Source organism: Esox lucius, chromosome 3 (assembly GCF_011004845.1).
Source record: "Esox lucius isolate fEsoLuc1 chromosome 3, fEsoLuc1.pri, whole genome shotgun sequence".
Lineage (NCBI taxonomy): Eukaryota > Metazoa > Chordata > Actinopteri > Esociformes > Esocidae > Esox > Esox lucius.
The window spans coordinates 23391918-23416753 of NC_047571.1; the positions used below are offsets into that span (position 1 = coordinate 23391918).

At 41.7% G+C, this 24836-nt stretch overlaps 1 protein-coding gene across 1 annotated transcript; it reads left to right on the plus strand.

The window, feature by feature from the left end:
• Window positions 1-59: 59 nt before the first annotated feature.
• On the plus strand, window positions 60-24633 carry scp2a (sterol carrier protein 2a). The gene is made up of 16 exons (XM_010891525.4): window positions 60-234; window positions 1846-1900; window positions 2164-2235; window positions 2445-2576; window positions 2796-2860; window positions 2996-3122; window positions 3286-3349; window positions 3466-3552; window positions 4135-4285; window positions 4454-4601; window positions 5165-5272; window positions 14256-14409; window positions 15934-16030; window positions 16380-16509; window positions 16748-16827; window positions 23548-24633. Exons 1-16 carry the CDS (start codon window positions 184-186, stop codon window positions 23641-23643), a joined length of 1617 nt encoding a protein of 538 aa, XP_010889827.1. The 5' UTR covers window positions 60-183; the 3' UTR covers window positions 23644-24633.
• The last annotated feature ends 203 nt before the right edge of the window (window positions 24634-24836 follow it).

The following is a 24836-nucleotide window of genomic DNA, read 5'->3' on the forward strand; positions in this document are numbered from 1 at the left end:
AAGCCACTGGGTAGTATTGTGTAATACTATGGGTAAAGGTAGCGATACTACAGGCTACGAAGTGGAATGCTGCGTTCACGTGCTTCACTAAAACTCCTTCGAAGTTGGACTTTACTGTTCCAGAACTGGTCATCCGTATTGTAATTCTGTGCTTTGGGAAACGGCCTCGGCACAACAACCAGAATGGCTCCTCAAAAGAACCGAGTTTTCGTCATTGGAGTGGGAATGACAAAGGTAAACTATTCGGTATAATAAGCTATATAAGGTTGTAATTACATTATTCTCGCTGAAAGCGAGCAAAGATACAATATCACCTTGCCAGCTTTCTAATAGTTTTGGCTGCACTACACCACGCCGTCAGTGACGTTCTGTCAAGCTGGCTATCAACAGATTTCTGCGTCAGGACATTAGTATCTTAGCTAGCCTGTTTTATTCTCCCAGTACGATAGTTAGCTACAATATATCTTCATTTTACCCGACATTAAGTATTGTCATCTGCTGTTACGTATTAGCTAGTTACTTGCATGTTGAAATGTCGCTAGCTATGCTAGATAACCTTAAATAACAACATTGAATACATTCGTAGCTCTAGCGTTAGCTAACAGTGTTAACATTTTTATCGGCACATAAACATAACATAGATACACATTATTTATTTATAGCTACCTAAAATGTAAGCGTAATAACTGCAAGTGATACAGTATCTACGAACCATGTCCTTATCTGAAAGTCCAATGCTCCATGGTCATATTGAACCATTGTTGTTTTTGTGCCAAGGGTCATGACTCAAGTACACACATTGTACAGTCATGACACCGTAGGATAAACACGCTATAGTCAGAAGATGCATTGTCTGTTCTCGGAGCACAGAACACGCACACAAAACAGTGCCACTGGGGATTCTTGGGGCAAAGTGCCTTGCTCAAGGACACTATCTTCTTGATCAGCGTGTTGTGAGCAACATTAAAGAAACACTTCCGGGTCAAGAAAATCAGGAAATATTCTAAATAAAAGAGGCCAACATATTATTTCAAAATTGACAAAAATGTTGTTTATAAATTGTTTAAGAAAATATACCACTCAAAACATTGACAACAATTTATATATGATCATATTTAAGAGTAATTTCAATAAAAAGTGGGTATTAAAACACGTTCCAAGGGCAAAATTCAGACAATGCCAATGACTGAATATGGAATACATATTGCCTCATAGCTCATAAACTATTGAATATTCCACAGAGAAAGCAATGTAGGAAATGTTCATTGAGTTACATTGTGGCCAATGGTATGAGCGCAGTGCCAGCAACAATTGCAAAAACACAGTGCCCCTTGATTTCTTTGCATATAATCAATTTATAGAGTCTCCTGAACATTTCCTACAATATATTCACTGCGGCGTATAGAATCTTTTTTTTTTTTTGTATAGGGCAATATGTATTTCATATCCATTGAGTTGCATTGTGGCCAATGGGATGGGTGGAGTAAAATGCCAGCAACAATTGCAAATACACAGTGCCCCTTGATTCCTTTGCATATAATTATTTTATCCACTCTCCTGAACATTTCCTACAATCCATTTTAACAATATACACTAAGCAAAGTGTCAAAATCGATACATTTAATATTATTAAAATCTCGTTTTACCACAGACTTCTATTTTGAAGGCAGAGTTCTAAAACCGGAAGCCATATTGTTGCCAGCATGACACTATCTTCTTGACCATTATATAGATCAATGTCTTGTAAGCAACATTAAAAAAACGCTTATTTTGTTTTTCCTTGTTATTCCGTTCTTGGTAAAATAAAGAATTGTAAAATACAATTTCTGTGTTTTGTCATTATAGTTTGAGAAGCCAGGAAAAGAAGACTTTGACTATCCTGATATGGCAAAGATTGCAGGTGGTTGTCATTTTAGTATTGTACAAGTATTGCTACATTCATATGGATAATATCTCATTATAAAACACTGTTGAGCATATTATGAACTTTATTATATCATGCCACATTTTTAGCTCTTGGTTGACCTAACTGGTGTCTTGATAAAGGAGCACAATAGGACTTTGTTTATATCCTCTAAAGTGGTATGTGTGTCTGTTGCCAGGTATGAAATTATTCATGCATTTTAAATGGTCAAATTAATTCAGTCAATTCTTATGAATCAGGTGAGCGAGCCTTGGCTGATGCTGGCGTCCCCTACTCTGCAGTAGAGCAAGCATGTGTGGGCTATGTGTATGGTAAGAGACAATTATTGATGATCATTGGCTAACTGAGGGTCTTGCTTAGTGAAGCCGATAGAGACCCCTCGTTCTCAGTTAAAATAATTAGGACTTATTGACTTAGAGTTCTGTTGTCCCACGCCTAGTGAAAAGCTGTTATGTTCAGCAGACTTCTAAGATATTTAACGCCCTAACCCTTCACCTGATTCTCTATCGTAATGTCTCAGGTGACTCCACCTGCGGTCAGAGGGCCATCTACCACGGCCTGGGCCTTTCAGGGATCCCCATAGTTAACGTCAACAACAACTGCTCCACAGGGTCCACTGCCCTGTTCATGGCCAGGCAGCTGGTCCAGGGAGGTGAGTCGTTGGGAGAAAGGGGCCATCTTTTTGCCAATGCAAACTCGATTCCATCCCCATATACAATATAATTACAGGAAATTAAGCGTCCACGTATTTCTATTGAATTGCTTTTAGTTTTAGTTCCTTAAGGGGGAATGAATAAGTCTACATGTTTCGTTTTATGGGTTATAAATGTCATTGGATCGGAATTTAAACGGAGTCCTTTGCCTACTCTAGGTCTGGCAGATTGTGTGCTAGCCCTTGGCTTTGAGAAGATGGAGAGAGGCTCCTTGTCATCAAAGGTAAGACCAGGCACTTACGCTTTTGGGTCCAGGTGGACCCAGTTTATTGAGAATGTCTGAAAAGCAATGTTTTCTAGGATATATTGTCACCGGTTTTGTTAGCCCCAACACTGAACATGTTGTTTTGTGTTGTAGTACATGGACAGGACTAACCCTATGGACAAGCACATGGAGGTGATGTTAAACAAATATGGCATGGCCGCAGCACCAGCAGCACCGCAGATGTTTGGCAACGCCGGTAGAGAACACATGGAGAAATTCGGTAAACAGTGGGTAGGAGCGGTGCTTCAGTAAGAGTGGGATGGTGCTATGAGTTGTTGCACATTTGGATGATGCACATCTTGAATGAGTTTGGAACTGTAAAAGAAACTGAGTTAATTTGCTGCATTTTATTCACCTGCTTTCAATTCTATGTTCTTTTCAAGGTACAACACCAGAACACTTTGCCAAAATAGCATGGAAGAACCACAAGCATTCCACCAACAACCCGTAAGTCTGCTTCAGACGTTCCTATGCCACATGCTGTGCCGAAGGTTACTCATTTGAAATGGCCGGTTTTCACTGCAAGAGCACTGTTTGTTTCTGTATTTTGTCGATGGTTACAGGTACTCTCAGTTCCAGGATGAGTACACCCTAGACCAGGTCAAGCAGTCCAGGAAAGTCTTTGAGTTCCTGACTCTACTCCAGTGCTGGTAAGGATCTCTACCATCTCTCCGAGGCAGGTCTTCCCTTTGTTGTGGTTAACCTAAACCCTGCCAAGCCATCTATGCTCCCTTACCCTGATATTGATATATTGACTTCAGCTGATACTTTTGGTCAAAAGGGTACTTGATAGTTGATACTTTCAGCTTTTGTGCCTCAAGCCTGGTTGATTATCTTGGGAAATAATATAATGATAGTAATAAAAAAAACGCTGTAATAAATCATGAAAGTTAAAGCAAAAGTAAATAAAAGTACTGTCTACAATTGTAAGGGCTTTATTGGACTTCATCAATGTTTGATTTCACTTCAAATTCTTCATGGTTTTGTACGATCTGAGGAAAATATGCTGTGGTGTTTCCACCTCATTTTGTGAGCAGCGTTAACATAGTCTGTCTTCCCTTTCCCTGCCTAGAATGGGCTCCTGATATCAAGACCATGCCCACTGAGCCAGTACATAGTCAAAATTCTACTTTATTTCAGGTCTCTTACAGTGGTCAGCTATTCTGCCACTGTGCACTCTCTGTTTAGCATTCTCATTTCCCTGGTTTTTGTGTCGTTGTCCCTGCCACCAGTCCTACCTCAGATGGTGCAGGGGCAGCAGTTCTAGCCAGTGAGGACTTTGTGAGGAGCCGTGGCCTGGAGGGTCAGGCTGTGGAGATCTTGGCCCAGGAGATGGTCACAGACGTGGCTTCCACCTTCCAGGACAACAGCTGCATAAAAATGGTGAGAGGGAGAAAGGAAAGAAAAGTGAAAAATCATATGTACGTCTTCTGAGGATTTCTTTCTATTCAACGATTTGTTCAGTAAACCCTCATGAGAGTTTGCCACTTATACTTTCACCTATATGTCAAATCAGTCTAATGTATACTCTAACGGGCTGTTATTGGTTAGGTTGGTTATGACATGACATCCCTGGCAGCCAAAAGGTGTTTTGAGACATCGGGTCTGAAGCCCACTGATGTAGATGTGATCGAACTGCACGACTGTTTCTCCGCCAACGAACTGATCACATACGAGGCCCTGGGGTTGTGCCCAGAAGGTGAGTCTGACTGGTTGATCCTAGGAAGCCCTGTCACCTTTCTGTCTGTGTCCACCTGATTACTCTAACCATATAACATAGCTTATCTATGTCTTGTTACTTTAAACCTGCAGTAAGAACAACATTGGCCCCAATTTAAATGTTCTACTGTCTCTGAATAATGCAGTGGAACACGTTCCGTTAAATGTTTTTGCTGTGGTTGAATTATTGAATGTTTTAGACAGAATTGGTGGCCTGTTTTGTCTCTTTGGTCTCCTATCATAAAACCAGTTTCCTACTACTCCTGTCATAAGATTAACACACTAATTGTATATCTCCTACTCATTGTCTGTTGTTTCACATTTGTACCGCACTTTGTCCAAGTGCTTTAATGCATCTGTTGTATTATATCACTGTGTTGTTCTGTGTGTCCAAATTACATACTATCCAGTCCAGACTTAAAGATCACGTGTACCAATATGAAGTATTATTTCCTAGGTGACTGAAGAGCTCATATTCAGACAAATTACATTGATGATTCAAGTGTTATTTCCACCAGAGGCTGTGTGATTGTGTGTCTGTAGGTAAGGCAGGGGAGCTGATTGACCGAGGGGACAACACGTATGGGGGCCAGTGGGTGGTCAACCCCAGTGGAGGACTTATCTCTAAGGGACACCCTCTTGGAGCTACAGGTAAATAACACAACCACCTGCTGCTCATCCAGGACCTTGTGACCCCTGACCTTTAGGTTTTGAACCCCCTGGGAGACACAGGTAAACACATGCAGAAACTATAGAGTCCTTGAGAACCCAGGATGAATAGCTTCTGCTTTAGCTAATGGAGGTCCCACTGAATTTCAACCTACTGTAAAGTACGCCCTATCCCCTTGTTTTTCCTGACCGGGGCGGGCCAGCCTGGTTTACTCATTGCCCATGCCAACGGAGAGGCTATCCCAAAAAGAGACATCTCACTGGCTAATTTCTTCACTGGCTAATTTCTTCACTGGCTAATTTCTTCCACTGGCTAATTTCTTCAACTGGCTCATTTCTTCTGGTCACGGTTGGGTGAGTGAGCACGGGACAATAAGTAGGCCAGAGCCAATAATGAACCATGATTATGTTTTCAGTGGTACAGCCTGACTAAACTCATTAATCCACTGTCTTTGACCAAACCATCTACTTTGTAACCCTTGACCTTTTAACCATTTGGCCTTTCTCCCCTGTGCCCACCACTTTCCTAAAACAACTAATTTTCTGTGCAACCAAACAGTCTTAAATATGAACGTTATTCTAATAAGAAATCTTATTCTAATAATACAGATATATCATAATTGTCTTTCAAGACTATTATGCGGTTGGAGTGGTTGGTGTTTCACTTTCAGTCATGGCCACCAGAGGGAACTAATCCCCTAGAAATGTCAGGAAGTCCCACATACAGGTAGTCACTATCCCTGCTTTGGCATTAAAAACTGGTGAAGAGACAGACAGACAGGCTGCTGAAGTGACTAACAGACCGACAGACAAACAGGCTGGCTGCTGAAGAGACAGACAGAAAAACGGGCTGGCTGCTGAAGTGACAGACAGACAGACAGACAGGCTGGCTGCTGAAGTGACAGACAGACAGACGGGCTGGCTGCTGAAGTGACAGACAGACAGATAGGCTGGCTGCTGAAGTGACAGACAGACAGACAGGCTGGCTGCTGAAGTGACAGACAGACAGACAGACAGGCTGGCTGCTGAAGTGACAGACAGACAGACAGACAGGCTGGCTGCTGAAGTGACAGACAGACAGACAGACGGGCTGGCTGCTGAAGTGACAGACAGACAGACAGACGGGCTGGCTGCTGAAGTGACAGACAGACAGACAGACGGGCTGGCTGCTGAAGTGACAGACAGACAGACAGACAGGCTGGCTGCTGAAGTGACAGACAGACAGGCTGGCTGCTGAAGTGACAGACAGACAGACAGACAGACAGGCTGGCTGCTGAAGTGACAGACAGACAGATAGGCTGGCTGCTGAAGTGACAGACAGACAGACAAACGGGCTGGCTGCTGAAGTGACAGACAGACAGACAAACGGGCTGGCTGCTGAAGTGACAGACAGACAGACAGACAGACAGGCTGGCTGCTGAAGTGACAGACAGACAGGCTGGCTGCTGAAGTGACAGACAGACAGACAGACAGGCTGGCTGCTGAAGTGACAGACAGACAGACAGACAGGCTGGCTGCTGAAGTGACAGACAGACAGACAAACGGGCTGGCTGCTGAAGTGACAGACAGACAGACAGACAAACGGGCTGGCTGCTGAAGTGACAGACAGACAGACAGACAAACGGGCTGGCTGCTGAAGTGACAGACAGACAGACAGACAAACGGGCTGGCTGCTGAAGTGACAGACAGACAAACAGACGGGCTGGCTGCTGAAGTGACAGACAGACAGGCTGGTTGCTGAAGTGACAGACAGACAGACAGGCTGGCTGCTGAAGTGACAGACAGACAGACAGGCTGGCTGCTGAACTGACAGACAGACAGACAAGCTGGCTGCTGAAGCGACAGACAGACAGGCTGGCTGCTGAAGCGACAGACAGACATACAGGCTGGCTGCTGAAGCGACAGACAGACATACAGGCTGGCTGCTGAAGCGACAGACAGACATACAGGCTGGCTGCTGAAGCGACAGACAGACAGACAGGCTGGTTGCTGAAGTGACAGACAGACAGGCTGGCTGCTGAAGTGACAGACAGACAGACAGGCTGGCTGCTGAAGCGACAGACAAACAATGACCAGGAAACCAATATGTGGTTTAGTGAACAATGGGAGTTCAGTTCTCCCCTTCTTGATAGCCACCTTCTGTTAAGTCCTGCAAATTCTGTACAAGGCTGGTGGAAAAGATCCTGGTGTTAAGCAAATGTAATGTAGGAAATCTGGGTTGGTGCCATAGTGCCAGATGGTATGAAATGGGCATATTCAGGACATGACGCTGTTTCCCAGAGTCAAACCAACTATTGCTTATCATTTTTATGTGTCTGCATGCAGTTTGAAGGAAGTAGTTTTCCTTGGAGATGGTGTATTCTGTTGGCTTGCGGTCATTGTGCTAACGCATGCATGCTTTGTACTGCTTAACTACCTCCAACTTCCTTCACACTGAAAGTCGAGACTAAAAAATTGTATCAACATCCATCATTCAATGTTGTAAAATGTCTTAATTGCCGGAATCTCTCACTTTAAACGGTGTGCTGTTAAGCTGTTATCATCCCCGTCCTCTATAACCCAGCAGCCTGTCAGATCTCATCGTGGTGGCTGCTCCCTCCTTTCCATCCTTTTCATTGCTTTGTGCTTCACTCTCCCACCTCTCTCGAACTCACTACACACGTCCCCCTATGCGCCCATTTCTTATGTCATTTATGTAGTGTCCTTCCCCCCCCCCCACAGTTCACTAGTAAGTTTTATTCATCTCTACCTATTCTCATCATGCTACCCATCTTCCCATATCTTTCTTTTCCCATGTCTGTGCTTCACTGGCCGTATCGCTCCCTGTCATCATTCAATGTTGTAAAATGTCTTAATTGCCGGAATCTCTCACTTTAAACGGTGTGCTGTTAAGCTGTTATCATCCCCGTCCTCTATAACCCAGCAGCCTGTCAGATCTCATCGTGGTGGCTGCTCCCTCCTTTCCATCCTTTTCATTGCTTTGTGCTTCACTCTCCCACCTCTCTCGAACTCACTACACACGTCCCCCTATGCGCCCATTTCTTATGTCATTTATGTAGTGTCCTTCCCCCCCCCCCACAGTTCACTAGTAAGTTTTATTCATCTCTACCTATTCTCATCATGCTACCCATCTTCCCATATCTTTCTTTTCCCATGTCTGTGCTTCACTGGCCGTATCGCTCCCTGTCTATCTGACCATCTCTCTCTCTCCCTGCCCCTGGAAGTTATGGAAGCCAATGGGGCAAGGCAGGTCTTCTCAGATTCATTCATTTGTACCTTACGTGGCCATCACTTCACAAAATTGTTGGCCGTCTCCACTTCAACCGCTTGACACTCACTGTGGTAAATTTAAAAGGACCTTTTATTGTTGCTCATTATTCACTGCCCAAATTCTGGACAAAAAACATGGGGTAGTGGTTCTGCAATGCAGTGGTAGCAACCTACAGGGACAGCGTACTTAACATCTATGCAAAGGTGTTAGAAATTCCCAAACAATGGGTGGTAAACATAGAGTAGATCTGGCAGGATTATTTGGTCTTGATTGACCTGGACTGCCTGTCTTTTCTCCGCCAGTGGCCATTTGTGGAAAAATGGGTGACCAGGGTGGGGCAGTTAAGGGGCACTGTGTAGAATCCTGCCAGGTAGGCAATGATCTACGGAATCTTTCGCTCAACTTGTCCCTATTCTGCTGTGTCTAAAACTGTAGAACCGCTTATTTTGCTAAGTTATGCCTAAAATCCTAAAATATTTAGTAGCTAGAGCTAGTCCTAGGCCCCATGCAGAGTTTTGCTAGAGTCTTAATGATGAGTGAAGATCAATGCTGGCAATGGGACTTCAACCAGGTGTATGTTGGTGGGGGGGGTGTGGTCCTGTGTACAATGAGTATGATGAGACTAAAAATCAATGTAAACTGATAGACGGACCGGCAAGGAGGTTTCAATTAGGAATATCTCAAGCACTTTAAATGGCGTCTTTAAAGTGTATGCTCACTGAATAAGGATCCTGAAGTATTGAGCTGCTAAGTGTTGTTTCTTTCAATTCTACTTGTCAGTAAGTATTTTTCACCTGCTTCTGGCAATTTGACTCAGTGGAGGAAGAAAATTGTCACAAATTAAGCAAATCAGCAGCACAAACAGGTAGCTTTATGAACTCTGATCAGCAGATATTTTCATTGTACACAGTAATGTGAAAGACAAGCAATGCACAACTGACGCTGGAAAAAACAAATCCGGTGCTGAATCTGGATCAGGCTCAAATGAAGCCCAACTATCAGATGAGTTACTTGCTGAATCGTTGGGTTCGACAGGTAATAGGCTGTAAACATTTAAATTAGGGCAGGAAGTAAAGAAAAACATTTTGCTGTGCATACCCTTTAAATAGTTCTAGCTGTTATATTCTTGTCATCTTCACTGTTCACTTGTAATTATACATGTCCTCCTGAACCACCACTGCACTCTCATCTCCGGTTTAAATACAGCGTTTTCAGCTGCAGAAGTACAGTTTGTCGAGCGGAGTGTTAATCGATCCTCTTGCTTGCTGAATGGTAACTATATAGGCTGCTAAGGCCGCCTTGGCAGTGAACCACATAATGAAGGCGATTGGGACAATTGGCCTTGCTTACAGTATGTAATGTGACCACAGTGGCTACGTTGCTGCCCTGGTGCATTGAAAAATAAACATGCAGAGAAATGAATTCATCCATTCACTCAACGAAGCCAGTGGCCGTGGCAGTTAAACCTGTTCAAAATAAATGATTGACGTAATTGCACAAGACGTTGTATTGCAGTTGGTGTTTTTTGTTATTACTGAGAATAATTTGTTTGAACAGACTTGGTGTGAAAAATCCCTTTAGCTCTGCTTTCTCAACCAGCCTACGAATTGGAGTGGCCTCTAAGGCCTGTCTGGGTGGGATGCAATTTGAGATGTCTTACCCTTAAGCATTTTATCTTATTGGGATAAATTGGCAAAAGCTCATTACAGCAATGGGATAAAATGCTTAGCTGGGGTGCTAACATGCGAGTCCCAATCGGCAAGATTAGGGTAGTGGGTTAACTTGTCGCTCTCTTTGACGTGGCAGGAAAGAGCCGATGGAAATGAAGTGCATTGGAATCTAGAGGCAGTGACATTTGAACCCGACCCGATTAATTCAGCAACGATTATAGATTCCTGTATTGGAGATCCTATTTGATTGTTTTTCAACGTAGGAATGAGAAAATCCAAATGGAAAGTTTCCATAGGACCAGTGGCGTGCTGTGCCAGTCCCTGGGCTAGTTTTAATTTGTGAAATGCCATCCTGCCTCCGGCGCACTGGGTGCAGATGCCTTTCGCCCATCTGGTCAGACTTAGCAATACCGCATTAGTTCTCACAGGCTGGCCTGGGTATGAGTGTGTGTGTGTGTGTCTGTGGGCGTACATGCATGTGAGTTTGTGCATTTGTTTTTGTAGGTGCTTGCGCTTGGTCCTCATGTAAGTCAAAAACCTGGAATCTGAAATACAACCCTGTTTTTCAAAAAAGCTGTGAAAGTGAAATGTTTTCCCATTTATGCTTTATAAAGAATTTCAGCTGCTCAACAGTTCAGGGTCTCCTTTGTCAAATTTTTCGTTTCATAATGCACCAAATGTTTTCAATGGGTGACAGGTCTGGACTGCAGGCAGGCCAGTTTAGCACCCAGAATCTTTTACTACGGAGCCATGCTGTTTTAATACGTGCAGAATGTGGTTTGGCATTCACTTGCGGCAATAAGCAAGGCGTTCCCTGAAAAAGACATCTGGAGGGCAGTATTTGTTGCTCCAAAACGTATATATTGTTCAGCATTAATGGTGCCTTCACAGATGTGCAACTCACCCATGATCCCTTTCCTTTTTAGCCTGGAGGGCTAATTAAATAAGCCTGGAGGGTTATTTAATTATTATTAAATAATTTCAGTTTAATAATTTTCAATAAAATTTTAATTTGTCATGTAACTTCGTACTGTGTTCACAGTTCAGGGGTTTTCAGAAGTGTTCCTGAACCCATGCAGGGATTTCCACTACGGAATCATGTCAGTTTTAATACAGAGCCGCCTGAAGGCCCGAAGATCTCAACCATCCGTTATTGGCTTTCAGCCTTGTCCCTTGCATACAGAGATTTCTCTGGATTCTCTCAATCTTTTATGTCTTAAATTGTTGCACTATTTGCCCGTGCAGTTTTTCACAGAGTGGTGAACCCCTCCCCATCTTTACTTCTGAAAGACTCATCCTGTCTGGGATGCTCTTTTTATGCCCTGTCATGTTACTGACCTGTTGCCAATTAACCTAATTAGTTTGGAGATGTTCTCCCAGATTCTTTTTTTGTATTACACAACTTTTCTAGTCTTTTGCTGCCCCTGTCCCAGCTTTTTTTAAACATGTTGCTGGCATCAGATTCAAAGTGGGCATATTTTTCAAGGTACAATAACATTTTTCAGTTTCAACATTTGATTTGTTGTCTTTGTCCTATTTTCTAATGAATGTAGGCTTTAAATGATTTGCACGTTTTGCATTCTGTTTTTATTTCCATTTTACACAGCACCCCAACTTTTTTGGAATCAGGGTTGAATATTATTTCAAATAATTCTTATAATTCTGATCGAATATACATTTTCCTGTTGCAATACACACATTGATCCAATACTCTGTATACACACATTGATCCAATACTCTGTATACACACATTGATCCTATACACACATTGACCCAATACGCTGTATACACACATTGATCCAATAAGCTGTAAACACACATTGATCCTATACACACATTGATCCAATACTCTGTATACACACATTGATCCTATACACACATTGATCCAATACGCTGTAAACACACATTGATCCAATACGCTGTATGCACACATTGATCCAATACGCTGTATGCACACATTGATCCAATACGCTGTATGCACACATTGATCTGATACGCTGTAAACACACATTGATACAATACGCTGTATGCACACATTGATCCAATACGCTGTAAACACACATTGATACAATACGCTGTAAACACACATTGATCCAATACGCTGTATGCACACATTGATCCAATACGCTGTAAACACACATTGATACAATACGCTGTAAACACACATTGATCCAATACGCTGTATGCACACATTGATACAATACGCTGTATGCACACATTGATACAATACGCTGTATGCACACATTGATCCAATACGCTGTATGCACACATTGATCCGATACGCTGTAAGCACACATTGATCCGATACGCTGTAAACACACATTGATACAATACGCTGTAAACACACATTGATACAATACGCTGTAAACACACATTGATACAATACGCTGTAAACACACATTGATACAATACGCTGTAAACACACATTGATCCGATACGCTGTAAACACGCATTGATACAATACGCTGTAAACACTTTCTTCCAATATCTAGGTAGGGTGTTCTTGGCAGAGTGGGTGCAGGGATTCAGCATTTGCATTGAATGCATTCATTTCTGCATTGAAAATGTGCTCCTGTTCTATTGATCCAGTGGCTGACATAATCCTGGTATTCTGTTCTTGGGTGGATGCGTTGTTGAAGTAGATTGTACAGTAAGGTTTTCTAATCTCCTCCGTTGGCTTGATGTGTTACTTTTATAGATCTTTAAATCTGTAGATTGCATAGAGCTAACCTTGCACTCGCTGTCAGTGATTGCACTGAATGATGGCTAAAGAATGTCTTGGCATTTGCTTCTGTTGCCTGAGAATGTCTAGAAATAAATGAAAAATGTACCATCCTAGGTCATCTACCAGGGTTCATGTCTTTTGTCTGTGTTATAATAAAATGCTGCAACATGTTCGGTGCCCTACTTGGCCTGTCGACATGGAGACTTGAGAAGAGTCATGAGATGGCAGGCTTACTCAGTTCCAAGGTCTTAAGCTGCTATACTACTCTGCTGGGGGATTGGGTCAGTTCTCCTTCCCCATTAAGTTCTCCTTCTCCACTATAAATCGTTGTTGATATGAGGAATGCACTTTCTGAATTTTCCCAGTCTCTTCCAGTTTTAAACTGTAGGAGGACATGAGGTCCTGGCCAACACCTGCAGAATACCTGGTTTGGGGGGCCCGTTGCTGTCCCTGTCCTTGTCCATCTGGTCATACTTCTGGTCATACTTACCTTAAATTTAAATTGACTCTGGATTTAGCCCAGAGAAATGTATTAATTATTCCAATTGGACTCTTAATATTTTTCCTAGACCCTGATATTCAACACTATTGTTGTTTGCTCCTTGGGGTTTAAGGCCAGGTGTCTCTGTAAAAGCACTTTGTGACAACTGCTGTTATAAAAAGGGCTTTATAAATACATTTGATTGATTGATTACTGGTAAAATGTACCTGAGGGGTACTTCTCTTTTCTCCTTTACCCTTATCAATTCCCACCTTTATGGTATCTGTAAAGTTCTCTGACCCTGTTTTTTGACCTGACAGAGATCCTACAGTACTTTCTCCCTGTGATGTTGATTCCTCAGGTTGGCTTGATTTATTAACTTCCTTGGTGTGGTTGAATTCATCCTTTTGTTTGTAGTTGATTGCTTAGGTCTGGCCCTGGATTTACCTATGGTCTTGTTGGTTCCTCAGGTCTAGTTCAGTGCATTAACTTCCAGTGTGTTTGATTATTCAGGTCTGGCTCTGTGGATGACCCTCTGGTCTGGTTGGTTCCTAAGGTCTAGTTCACTGCATTAACTTCCAGTGTGTTTGATTATTCAGGTCTGGCTCTGTGGATGACCCACTGGTCTGGTTGGTTCCTCTGGTCTAGTTCAGTGCATTAACTTCCAGTGTGTTTGATTATTCAGGTCTGGCTCTGTGGATGACCCTCTGGTCTGGTTGGTTCCTAAGGTCTAGTTCACTGCATTAACTTCCAGTGTGTTTGATTATTCAGGTCTGGCTCTGTGCGTTAACATCCCCCCTCTGCGTTTGCTTGTCCAGGTCTGGCTCAGTGTGCGGAACTGTGCTGGCAGCTGAGAGGCCAGGCTGAGAGGAGACAAGTCCCGGGGGCAAAGGTTGCCCTGCAGCACAACATTGGTTTAGGTGGAGCTGTGGTCGTCGCTCTTTACAGGATGGGGTTCCCTCAGGCTTCCAGGTCAGTTAATCTACCCACTAAATACAGTGGGGAGAACAAGTATTTGATACACTGCCAATGTTGCAGGTTTTCCTACTTATAAAGCATGTAGAGGTCTGTAATTTTTATCATAGGTACACTTCAACAAAAATCCAGAAAATCACATTGTATGATTTCTAAATACTTAATTTGCATTTTATTGCATGACAAAAGTATTTGATACATCAGAAAAGCAGAACTTAATATTTGGTACAGAAACCTTTGTTTGCAATTACAGAGATCAAACGTTTCCTGTAAAACAATGTGATTTTCTGGATTATTGTTTTAGATTCCGTCACTCACAGTTGAAGAGTACCTATGATTAAAAATTACAGACTTCTACATGCTTTGTAAGTGGGAAGACCTTCAAAATCAGCAATGTATCAAATACTTGTTCTTCCCACTGTATCTACGAACAATAACAAATGTATCAGCTGTTTAAGTAACAAGTTAGCTAGGTAGTAACTAACAGACTAACTGCTCACCGGGTTTGTTTTCTCCTTTGTCCGGGGGCGGCATGACATATAATCTTGTGTGCTGGGTAAAATGTTCCTTTTTATTGTGGCATTTTAATGGAACTAATCGTACTGACTTTAAAAGGAATTGTGGCCAATCTATTTGAAAAATCGTGTTTCTTCTCTGTTGACAATATTGTGAGGTAAAATGTGACCACAGACTGTGAACTGCGTGACACTCTTTATGCTGCACTCAATGTTTTGTAAAAATCTTTAGTAACAGAGCGAGGAAAACATTCTGACAAAAAGAGACATACAGACACACACACACACACACACACACACACACACACAGGACCCTTTAATGGGTAGGGGAAAAACCACTTGGCTGTCAAATAATAGATAAGCAATCCCATCCATGGAGGTAGTGCTGTACGTACATACTTACCTTGAAACATTCCGTACAAAAGACAAATAGAGTAACTGCAGCAAAACATGTGTGGCTGTGCTTTCATGTCCTGTCCCACTATCTTAAAATGGTCATCTATTTAGCCCTATAGATGTGACATCAGCATTATGGGTACAAAGACAAAAAGCTGCATGTCTAGTTGCCCCGTTCTTCTTATGTCCCATAGGGCCTTGTCAGAATAGTGCACTACGTATGGAATAGGGCGTCATTTGGGCGGCAGGACAGCCTGTACTTTGACCTGCTCAGTTGGTACATTTCATCCAGTTCAAGTGGTTCCGGCTGCCATATGGCATACTCATTTCAACATTCAGGCCTACGCATTTACACGCACGCACGCGCACACACACGGACACACACACACACACGGACACGTACACAAATATGCAGTTAAGTGCGCACACACACACACACACACGCACGCGTGCGCACACACTCTTCTGCTTGCCTATGGCTGTGCTTTGATGTCAAGGATGACGTTGCAAACAGGCAGAGAGACTCTCAATGTACTCCATTCAAACCTCTCTCTCCAACTCTAATGAAGGTTCTCCTACTGACGCTGTGTTCTGTTCCTGTGTGCTTTAGGCCCCAGATTGCTGCGGTGCCCACCAGTGCTGACAACAGCCTGCAGGGCTTCAAAGCCTACTCTGTCTTCCAGGAGATAGAGAAGAAACTGAAAGAGGTTCAGACACCTGGAAAAGCTCAAATGCACCACTAACCTGTGAATCATGTGTAGACTTTCAAACCTTGTCTGGATTTATTCTTATTGATTTGTCATGTATTGTAGTTTATTCAAATATGTAGTGTGGATGCAGCCTCTTTCATTAATATCGCTCCTTTCCACTTAATCTTTCTGAGCGTCTGTTTAAAATGCTGTCCAGAGACTAATGTTAATGTCTCTGAGCCCCGAACCAAGTCCTGCTTACACTTGTTAGTTAGCTACTAGATGTTTATTACATGTTTCACTTTAGGCAAGTTATCCCTTAACAACTGAAATGAAAGCCATAACGTCTTTCTGATGTCATCCATAGGAAGGAGAGGGGATTGTAAAGACGATCGGAGGAGTTTTTGCCTTCAAGGTGAAGGATGGCCCAGAGGGGAAAGACGCTGTGTGGGTCGTGGATGTGAAAAATGGACGAGGTTCTGTGAGCAACGACGCAGGTATGTGTGTGTGTGTGCGCTCTATGTCTATGTGCGGGTGTGGCCATGTGTGTGTCTTTCACCTGGAAATCAGAGTATTCTGTTGACAGGGTTTTCATCAATGTTTGGATTAGAGGATGTGGAAGAGATGACACCATATATGTCTATATAGTGCGCAAAAGATTAGTGTTCATTAATTTATTGTTATTAGTATTATTAAAGGTAGATTTATTGTTTATTTTTATTGCCCTCCTTTCAGATAAGAAGGCAGACTGCACTATCGCCATTGGAGATGAAGACTTACTAAACCTGATGACCGGCAGGATGAATCCACAGACAGTGAGTGTCTTCTGAACCAAAATGATTTGTGTGTCCTTAATAACACCTTATTCCCTATATAGTGCAGTCATTTTGACCAGAACAAGAGGCAGAGCTACTGTGGTTGCGGTGGGTGCAGGGCGACCAATAAGAGGTCTGGGAAGCTCGGTTTTGGTGACCTTTTAAAAAATAATTTCCACTCAAATACATAGATTGAAAAGGTTCAATCAGTATAAGGAGTCCAGGCCCAAGGGCCTCTCTTAATTTTTTAATTCCTCTTGAGATCAGACATTCTGTTTTAGACAGAATTTAAGGGACTGGAGAAAAAAAGAAATCTACAAACTATAATATGAGCTTTAATGGTTGTTTCCGGGGCAGATTTATGTCTGGCCCACTAATCCTGTCACCTTTTCTGCAGTCCTGAGTTTCATCTGAAGCGCTGAAACACCTTGATACTGCAGGTTACACAGTCAGAGCCTCTTTCCCTGGCTGCAAGAAAGGTGACCGGTTTCTTTCTCTCCCTCCCTTTCTCTCCATCCCCCTCCCCCCCTCCCTCCCTTTACTTCAGGGCTTTCTTATTTACTTCACCTATAAGGCTCTGATCAGATGTAGTGAAGTATCTAGGGACTCGGGTACCATTTGGGCTGCAACCACAGTCCTCTCCTCCCTGCCAGTTGCTCACATGCTTTAGGGCCAACATTGGCAGCTTTTGTCCCTCATTAAGCGTGGATCTGAAGCTTTCTTGACTTCCTTGTGTCCATTCAACATAGCTTAAAAAAATGCACATTATGCCTTCTTTGATCTCCAACTACATCTCAGTTCTTTTTAAAGAAAAGGCTTCCTTTTCAACTTTTGAAGTCTGGCATAACGTTTGGCCCTGGCATAACGTTTGGCCCTGGCATAACGTTTGGCCCTGGCATAACGGTTGGCCCTGGCATAACGGTTGGCCCTGGCATAACTGTTGATGCTATTTAAAATAATGCATTTCTTCGCTGATGCTTTTCATCATAATATAATTTCACTTGAGGCTACGTTTCACGTACTCACTGCCTGGCTTTTGTCTAAAATGGCCTGATACTGGTGAAAGTTCATATCATTCATGTCATTGACTGAAGAATCCGAATCAGAATAGTTCCAATGTAAAATTAATTCGGTTGGTGAGTAAACTCTTGGTCAATAACCTTTATTTCTGTGGCTTTTGGGACTATAACTGGCTAAATAAACCTGAAAAAAAATAACTGAATGATGTCATAGAAGTTGACTATAACTGTACGAGACAAAATTATCACTGTACGAGACAAATGATATTTTGGCGATATTTAGAAGTAAAGCAAGCAGCACAATAGAGCTGACTGGGTAAATAGCTTTATTTTGGGTTAATGGAGACCCATTCACTCAGGCCTGAGCACTTTGCCCATGGCCATTTATGTATGCAATGTGCAACATCTGTATAGGCAGAAATTACCAATTTATTAGATACATTTTTTTTAAGTACACCAATCTAGGACCGGATTGTACTCCAGAACAAAACATTAATGAGTTTCAGTCTAGGACCGGGTTGTACTCAAAACAGGATGCAAAGGAGTTTCAGTGCGTCAGAAATGTTTTACCGGGATGCTGATACAACGTGCAGTTGCTGCGCATTGCGCATGTATGCTGAAGTAGCCCGTTCCATATCCTCCCAAAGATGCCTAATTGGGTTGAGGTGTCAGGACTTTGCAGGCCGCTCAAGAAAACTGAACCAGGGTTTATCAGACCTTGTCATGTTTTTCCATGTCTTAATTGTCCGCTGTCGGTGATAGCATATCCACTGGAGCTCCTCCATGTTGTTTTTACCTGAGAAGAGTGGAACCCAGCGTTGTCTGCTGCACTACTCCATCTATGATGATGATTTGGGCATTTGGACCTCCACACCACTCTTGTACCGTGCTATTATTTGCCTGTGGACTACCTGGTCGCTTGTGCAGTACAGGTCTTTCAACTTCAACCTCTCATTAAAGACCTTTGGACTGCCTGGTCGCTTGTACAGGTCATTCAACTTCGACCTCTCATTAAAGACCTTTGGACTGTCTGGTCGCTTGTACAGTACAAGTCATTCTTCTTCAACCTCTCATTAAAAACCTGTGGACTGTCTGGTCGCTGTACAGGTCATTCTTCTTCGACCTCTCATTAAAGACCTGTGGACCCTTGGTACAGTTGTCTGAGCCTCTAATTTCGGCAAACATAAAAATAAAAATGCTAACGGTCTGTGTTCACAATCAACTCTGGACCAGCTACTGCAGCTTGAATTCTTTTTCTTAAAGGGCCAAGTTGTTGAGTCTACAACTAGCATAAAAATAACCAAGAATATTACTAAATGAATCAGAGTGCCTGACATATTCCCTATTTAAACTTTCTTGCCATTCCATCTATCAATGTGCATTGACTTCATTTTAATTTCATTTTACTCGCTTTAGACACTTAGTAGTAATATCCTTCTCAACCTTAAGCACCCTGGACTAGCTAATACTATAACGGTCTGCTTTGGTGAGGGAAGACGTGTTATTGTCTACATGCAGGATTCTATACATTGTCCCTTTAAATATTAGAGCTCAATTGAGCTCCAAACATGTCTCTGATGTTCTGTACGTGTGTCTGCATTCCTTTTGTCTGATCTACTATAAGAGGAAAGGGACTGTAAGCTTTCCAAACTGCTAATAGTCCCAGCACATGACCACTCTAACTAGTCTGAATTCCTCCACCCACTGAAATACATGCTGGATTGCCATCAGCTCTGTTGTGAACACTGCCAGATGGTCTGTCAATCGCTTCCAAACCATGACCCCTCTATCTGGCACTGCAAAAGCTGACCCAGTGTTACTAGTCTTTTGATCCTTTGAACAGTACATTTGGGTTAAACATCACTATACATAGTAGGCGCCTGACTACAGAATCATTGAGTCAAGCTTGCCCCCACCCTTTTAACATTCTCTATTTTCAAGGCATGTCAGGGGAACAAATGTCTGCTCAATGTCGGTATAGAATCTTGATATTAGATCCTTTTGTCAACCATTAACATCACGCAAAGGTTGAATATTTTGCTAGACACCATTAAGCATTGTGTTAAACTGACTTACGTTTCTTATTAAGTTTACCTCCACCACAAATAGCTTCTATAAATGTATGGCTTTTGCCACTGGCTGTTTAAACAGCTTATTTGCCAGTAATATGGTTACTAGTGTCTATTAACTTACTACTTGGAACAGTCATAAGATTTTAGCAATTGCTAGTGAGACTGAATATGAACTTAACAAAGCCAAAGCTATTCCATGGTACAGAAACTTTTGTAATTTGCTTTGATTGTGACGAGATTCGAACGCTGGACCAATTGGTTGCAGGTCTCTAACCACTACGCTATTTAACAAGGGTCGGTCAGTCGTCACCCCGTTATCCCACGTTCGAATCTCGTCACAATCAAAGCAAATTACAAAGGTTTCTGAACCATGGAATAGCTTTGGCTTTAAGTTCCTAACAAAGCCAAAGCTAAGCCTAACTAAATATAAATATTTAGTTGGCTCTTCTTGGCTGGCTCCGCTTACACGGTCCAGCAATCAAAATTTTACGTTGATCTCAAAAATACGTAGATATACCCACAAATCCAAGTGGGAAACCTTACTGAAATGTTTTTTTTTTTTACATAATTTCTTACCATCATACGAAAACATTCAAAATGTTGAAGTCAAAATGACTGTAACTAGATGATATCTAAAATGGCACTGTCCCATAGCAGGCTTCAATGGCAGGGCAGATGGGCAGCGATAGATCAGCTTGTTTAAATCCAGGTGATATCAGTGGTTGACCTGCAACTTGGTAGAAAGTGGGGGAAGTAAAATTATTTTTGTTCTTTTTAATGGCAAAAATGTGATTGTAAACTAATGTCACACATTAACACAAAATGTTTTGGTAAGTGTTGCCTGAAGTTGGTACAGCAATACAGTAGGCCAATTATCCGTGGAACATTAACGTCTAGTTTTAGATTTGAAAAGCCAGAGAACAAGACGATTTCATAACCTCTAAGCTGGTAAAAGTATCTGATTTGTGTCCAAATTCTCACTTATTCTCTTACCACATCTGGTCTGCTAGTTTCCATAACAACCGAAATGACTGGCCTATTATCCTTTTTATTTACAGACAAGGGGTCACACGTTTGATCAGGAAAGATTTTGTCTGATGTGAATAGCAGAGACGTAGACATTTCATGCATTCTATATGGTTGTATTTCTGAGTGGAAGTTGGAAGAGATTGTAGCATGTTATAGAAATACTATAGAATAATAAAAATTGTAACAGTTGAAGTATAAAATACATGAATTATGTGTAAGAAATGTACTCCCCATTAGTCTACACATTTTAAGATTTGAACAGCATTTCTAACAGACTGTGTAGGAATTGTGGAATTCAGCATACACTGTATGTGTGTATATGCTTCAGTACTCCGCAGCCCCCATACAGTGAATGTGCATGGTTTACCGCTTCGTAGCTGGGCTGTTGTTGCTCCTAGACACTTCCACTTCACAATAATAGCGCTTCCAGTTGACCGGAGCAGATCTAATAGGACAAACCGACGAGGGAAAAGTGGCATCCAATGACAGTGACTGACCTCTTCAGGACAACCCATTGTCCTGCCAGTGTTTGTCTATGGAGATCTCATGGCTGTGCTATATTTTATGCACCCGTGCGCAATGAGTGTGGCTGAAACCCCCTAACTCAATAATTAGTTGTGGTGTCCACATACCTTTGGATATATAGTGTATATACTAAACAAGTCTTCAAATATTTAAATGATTGCTGCATTGTAAGGTGACACACTCATCAGAAAGGATTGAAATATTTAGTTTGGTTGCTTTCTGAAGCACCAGTAATAGAGGACATCTGTGTCTGCTTTAAAATATATTTATATAAGTCTACATGCCCCTGTTAAAATGCCAGGTTTTTGTGATGTAAAAGAATGAGACAAAGATTCATCATGTCAGAACTTTTTCCACTTTTAATGTGACCTATGATGTGAACAATTCAATTGAAAAACAAACTGAAATTTTCAAGGCGGGAAAAATTAGAAATAAAAATCTTATATAATAACCTGGTTGTATAAGTGTGCACACCTTCTTTATAACTGGGGATGTGGCTGTGTTCAGAATTAACCAATCACATTCAAACTCATGTTAAATAGAAGTCGTTACACACCTGCCATCATTTAAAGTGACTCTGATTAATCACAAATAAAGTTCAGCTGTTCTAGTAGGATTTTCTTAGTTGCATCTCAGAGCAAAAGCCATGGTCCGCAGAGAGCTTCCAAAGCATCAGAGGGATCTCATTGTTGAAAGATATCAGTCAGGAGAAGGGTACAAATGAATTTCCAAAGCATTACATACTGTATATCATGGAACACAGTGGAGACAGTAATCTTCAAGTGGAGAAATTATGGCACAACAGAGACATTACCAAGAACTCGACTTCCTCCAAAACTCATGAAAAGACCAGAAGAAGACTGGTCAGGGAGGCTTCCAAGAGGCCTACAGCAACATTAAAGGAACTGCAGGAATTTCTGGCAAGTACTGGCTGTGTGCTACATGTGAAAACAATCTCCCGTATTCTTCATATGAATGGGCTATGGGGTAGGGTGGCAAGACGAAAGCCTTTTCTTACAAAGAAAAACATCCAAGATTGGCTGAAGTTTGCCAAAACACATTTATGAACAGTTCCAAATACCTGGCAATTCTAGAACAAAACCTTCATGCGTCCATTAGAAAGATGTAGAGGAAGTTCACCTTTCAGCATGACAACGACCCAAAGCACACATCCAAATCCACAAAAGCATGGCTTCACCAGAAGAAGATTAACGTTTTGGAATGGCCCAGCCAGAGCCCAGACCTGAATCCAATTGAACATCTGTGGGGTGATCTGAAGAGGGCTGTGCACAGGAGATGTCCTCGCAATCTGACAGATTTGGAGCGCTTTTGCGAAGTAGAGTGGGCAAATATTGCCATGTCAAGATGTGCCATGCTAATAGACTGAGAGCTGTAATAAAATCAAAATGTACTTCAATAAAGTATTAGTTTAAGGGTGTGCACACTTATGCAACCAGTTTATTGGGAGTTTTTTATTTTTCCCCCTCAAAGATTTCAGTTTGTTTTTCAATTGAATTGTTCACGGTATAGGTCACATTATTAAAGGTGGAAATAGTTCTGACATGATTTATCTTTGTCTCATTCTTTTACATCACAAGAACCTGGCATTTTAACAGGGGTGTGTAGACTTTTGATATCCACTGTATACAGTGTGTATAGAAAATAATCACCCCCCTTTAAAATAATCAAATGGTGTTGCTTTGCAGCCTGAAATGAAAACGGACAAAAAAATGTTTATTTTATTTAGCTGTATTTACAACTTATAACATCCAAGTGAAAGATATAACACCAACTTGTCAGAATTTTTTTTAAAGCAAAAGGTGGTTCAACAAAATACTGACACAACAGGATGATCCTTTTTCCAACTTAGTTATTATGTTTTAAAAAAAAATTCTGACATGTTGGTGTTATATCTTTCATTTGGATGTTATAAGTTGCACTGAGTAAATACAGCTGAATTAAACAAAAAACTGTCTTCATTTCAGACTGCAAAGCAACAAAATGTGATTATTTTAAAGGGGGGTGATTCTTTTCTATACCCCCTGTATATTATATATATGTTCTTCTGTCTGCAGGCTTTTTTTCAGGGTAAGCTGAAGATCACTGGGAACATGGGAATGGCCATGAAGCTCCAGAGTCTGCAACTGGCACCAGCAAAAGCCAAGCTGTAATTGGCTGAAAGGACCCCAGCTCTGGAAATCCTGCCATAATGTTGCATTCTCTCTCCTTACCTTTTCTGAGTCCAGTCCCCTCCCTCTTCCTGAACTATTCAGATTTACGCTTAATTTACCTTTTCTCTCTATCCTTTCCGCTGTTTCTGACTAACTCTATATTGGAGACCAACAAAAGACACCATGGTGGAAAATGTATGTTGGGAAAATATAACAGCCTGAAGTGTCCTGTAACCTTATTAATAATGAGATCTAGCAGTTGTATTGTTTTATTAATGATTAGGATTTGTTCATGTTTCAGATGACCAATGTGAAGCTCAATACAGATTCTATTTTATAATATTCATTCTTATTGTGTGGTTCTGCTACCAATGGAAATTGAATGGCATTCTCTTTGGACTCTTGGATGCTCTGTTTATAAACTGCTTATGAAACTGTTGGTGTCAAGAAACGGAAAACATTATCTTTAAGACTCAACTAATCAGTTTGATCTGCGGTTAAAGTGGCATCTTATTCCCTGAAGAGTGCACCACTTCTGAATACTTTTTCTTCTGTTTATCCCAAATAGCTCCCTATTTCCTTTATAGCCCCAAGTGCCCTGTGTGCATTATATGGGGAATAGGGTGAAACTTGGGTGGGTTGCCACAGTGTTCTACCAGAGCAGGGCAGTGAGTGAATTGCCTGCTCTCATACCTTTGTGCCCACAATGATATTGTGTCCCAAACGGCACTCTATTGCCTTTGTAGTGGGAATAGAGCACTATTTTGGTGACACTGTCATTGCAATGTGTTTTATGTTGGTGTAGTGAATAGTGTTAGTAATAATTTAACAGTTTGTGACAATACTGCATTAACAACACTGTGTGCCTCTGCTGTCCACACACTGACATTTCTAATGTGACCAGATTCTAAATAATGATTTGTTACAGAATGTATACCTATAAATGACTTGATGGCCTATTGATTTGTATTAAAAATATATAAACTCACAGACTGATTACATGTAATTAGTTGCTTTCTTGTGCAAAACGTTTACCCATGCTCATAGGGTTCTGGGTAGATGTAGTCCAGTATTGTGGTATTAGGGCCCTGTTTGGAATTCAACCTGAGAGATTAGGCGCTGTTGTTGATGCCTGTTTGATTCATTGCTGAGGTTCATAAGGCCTGGTGTACTCCATTCATTCAAAGAGAGCT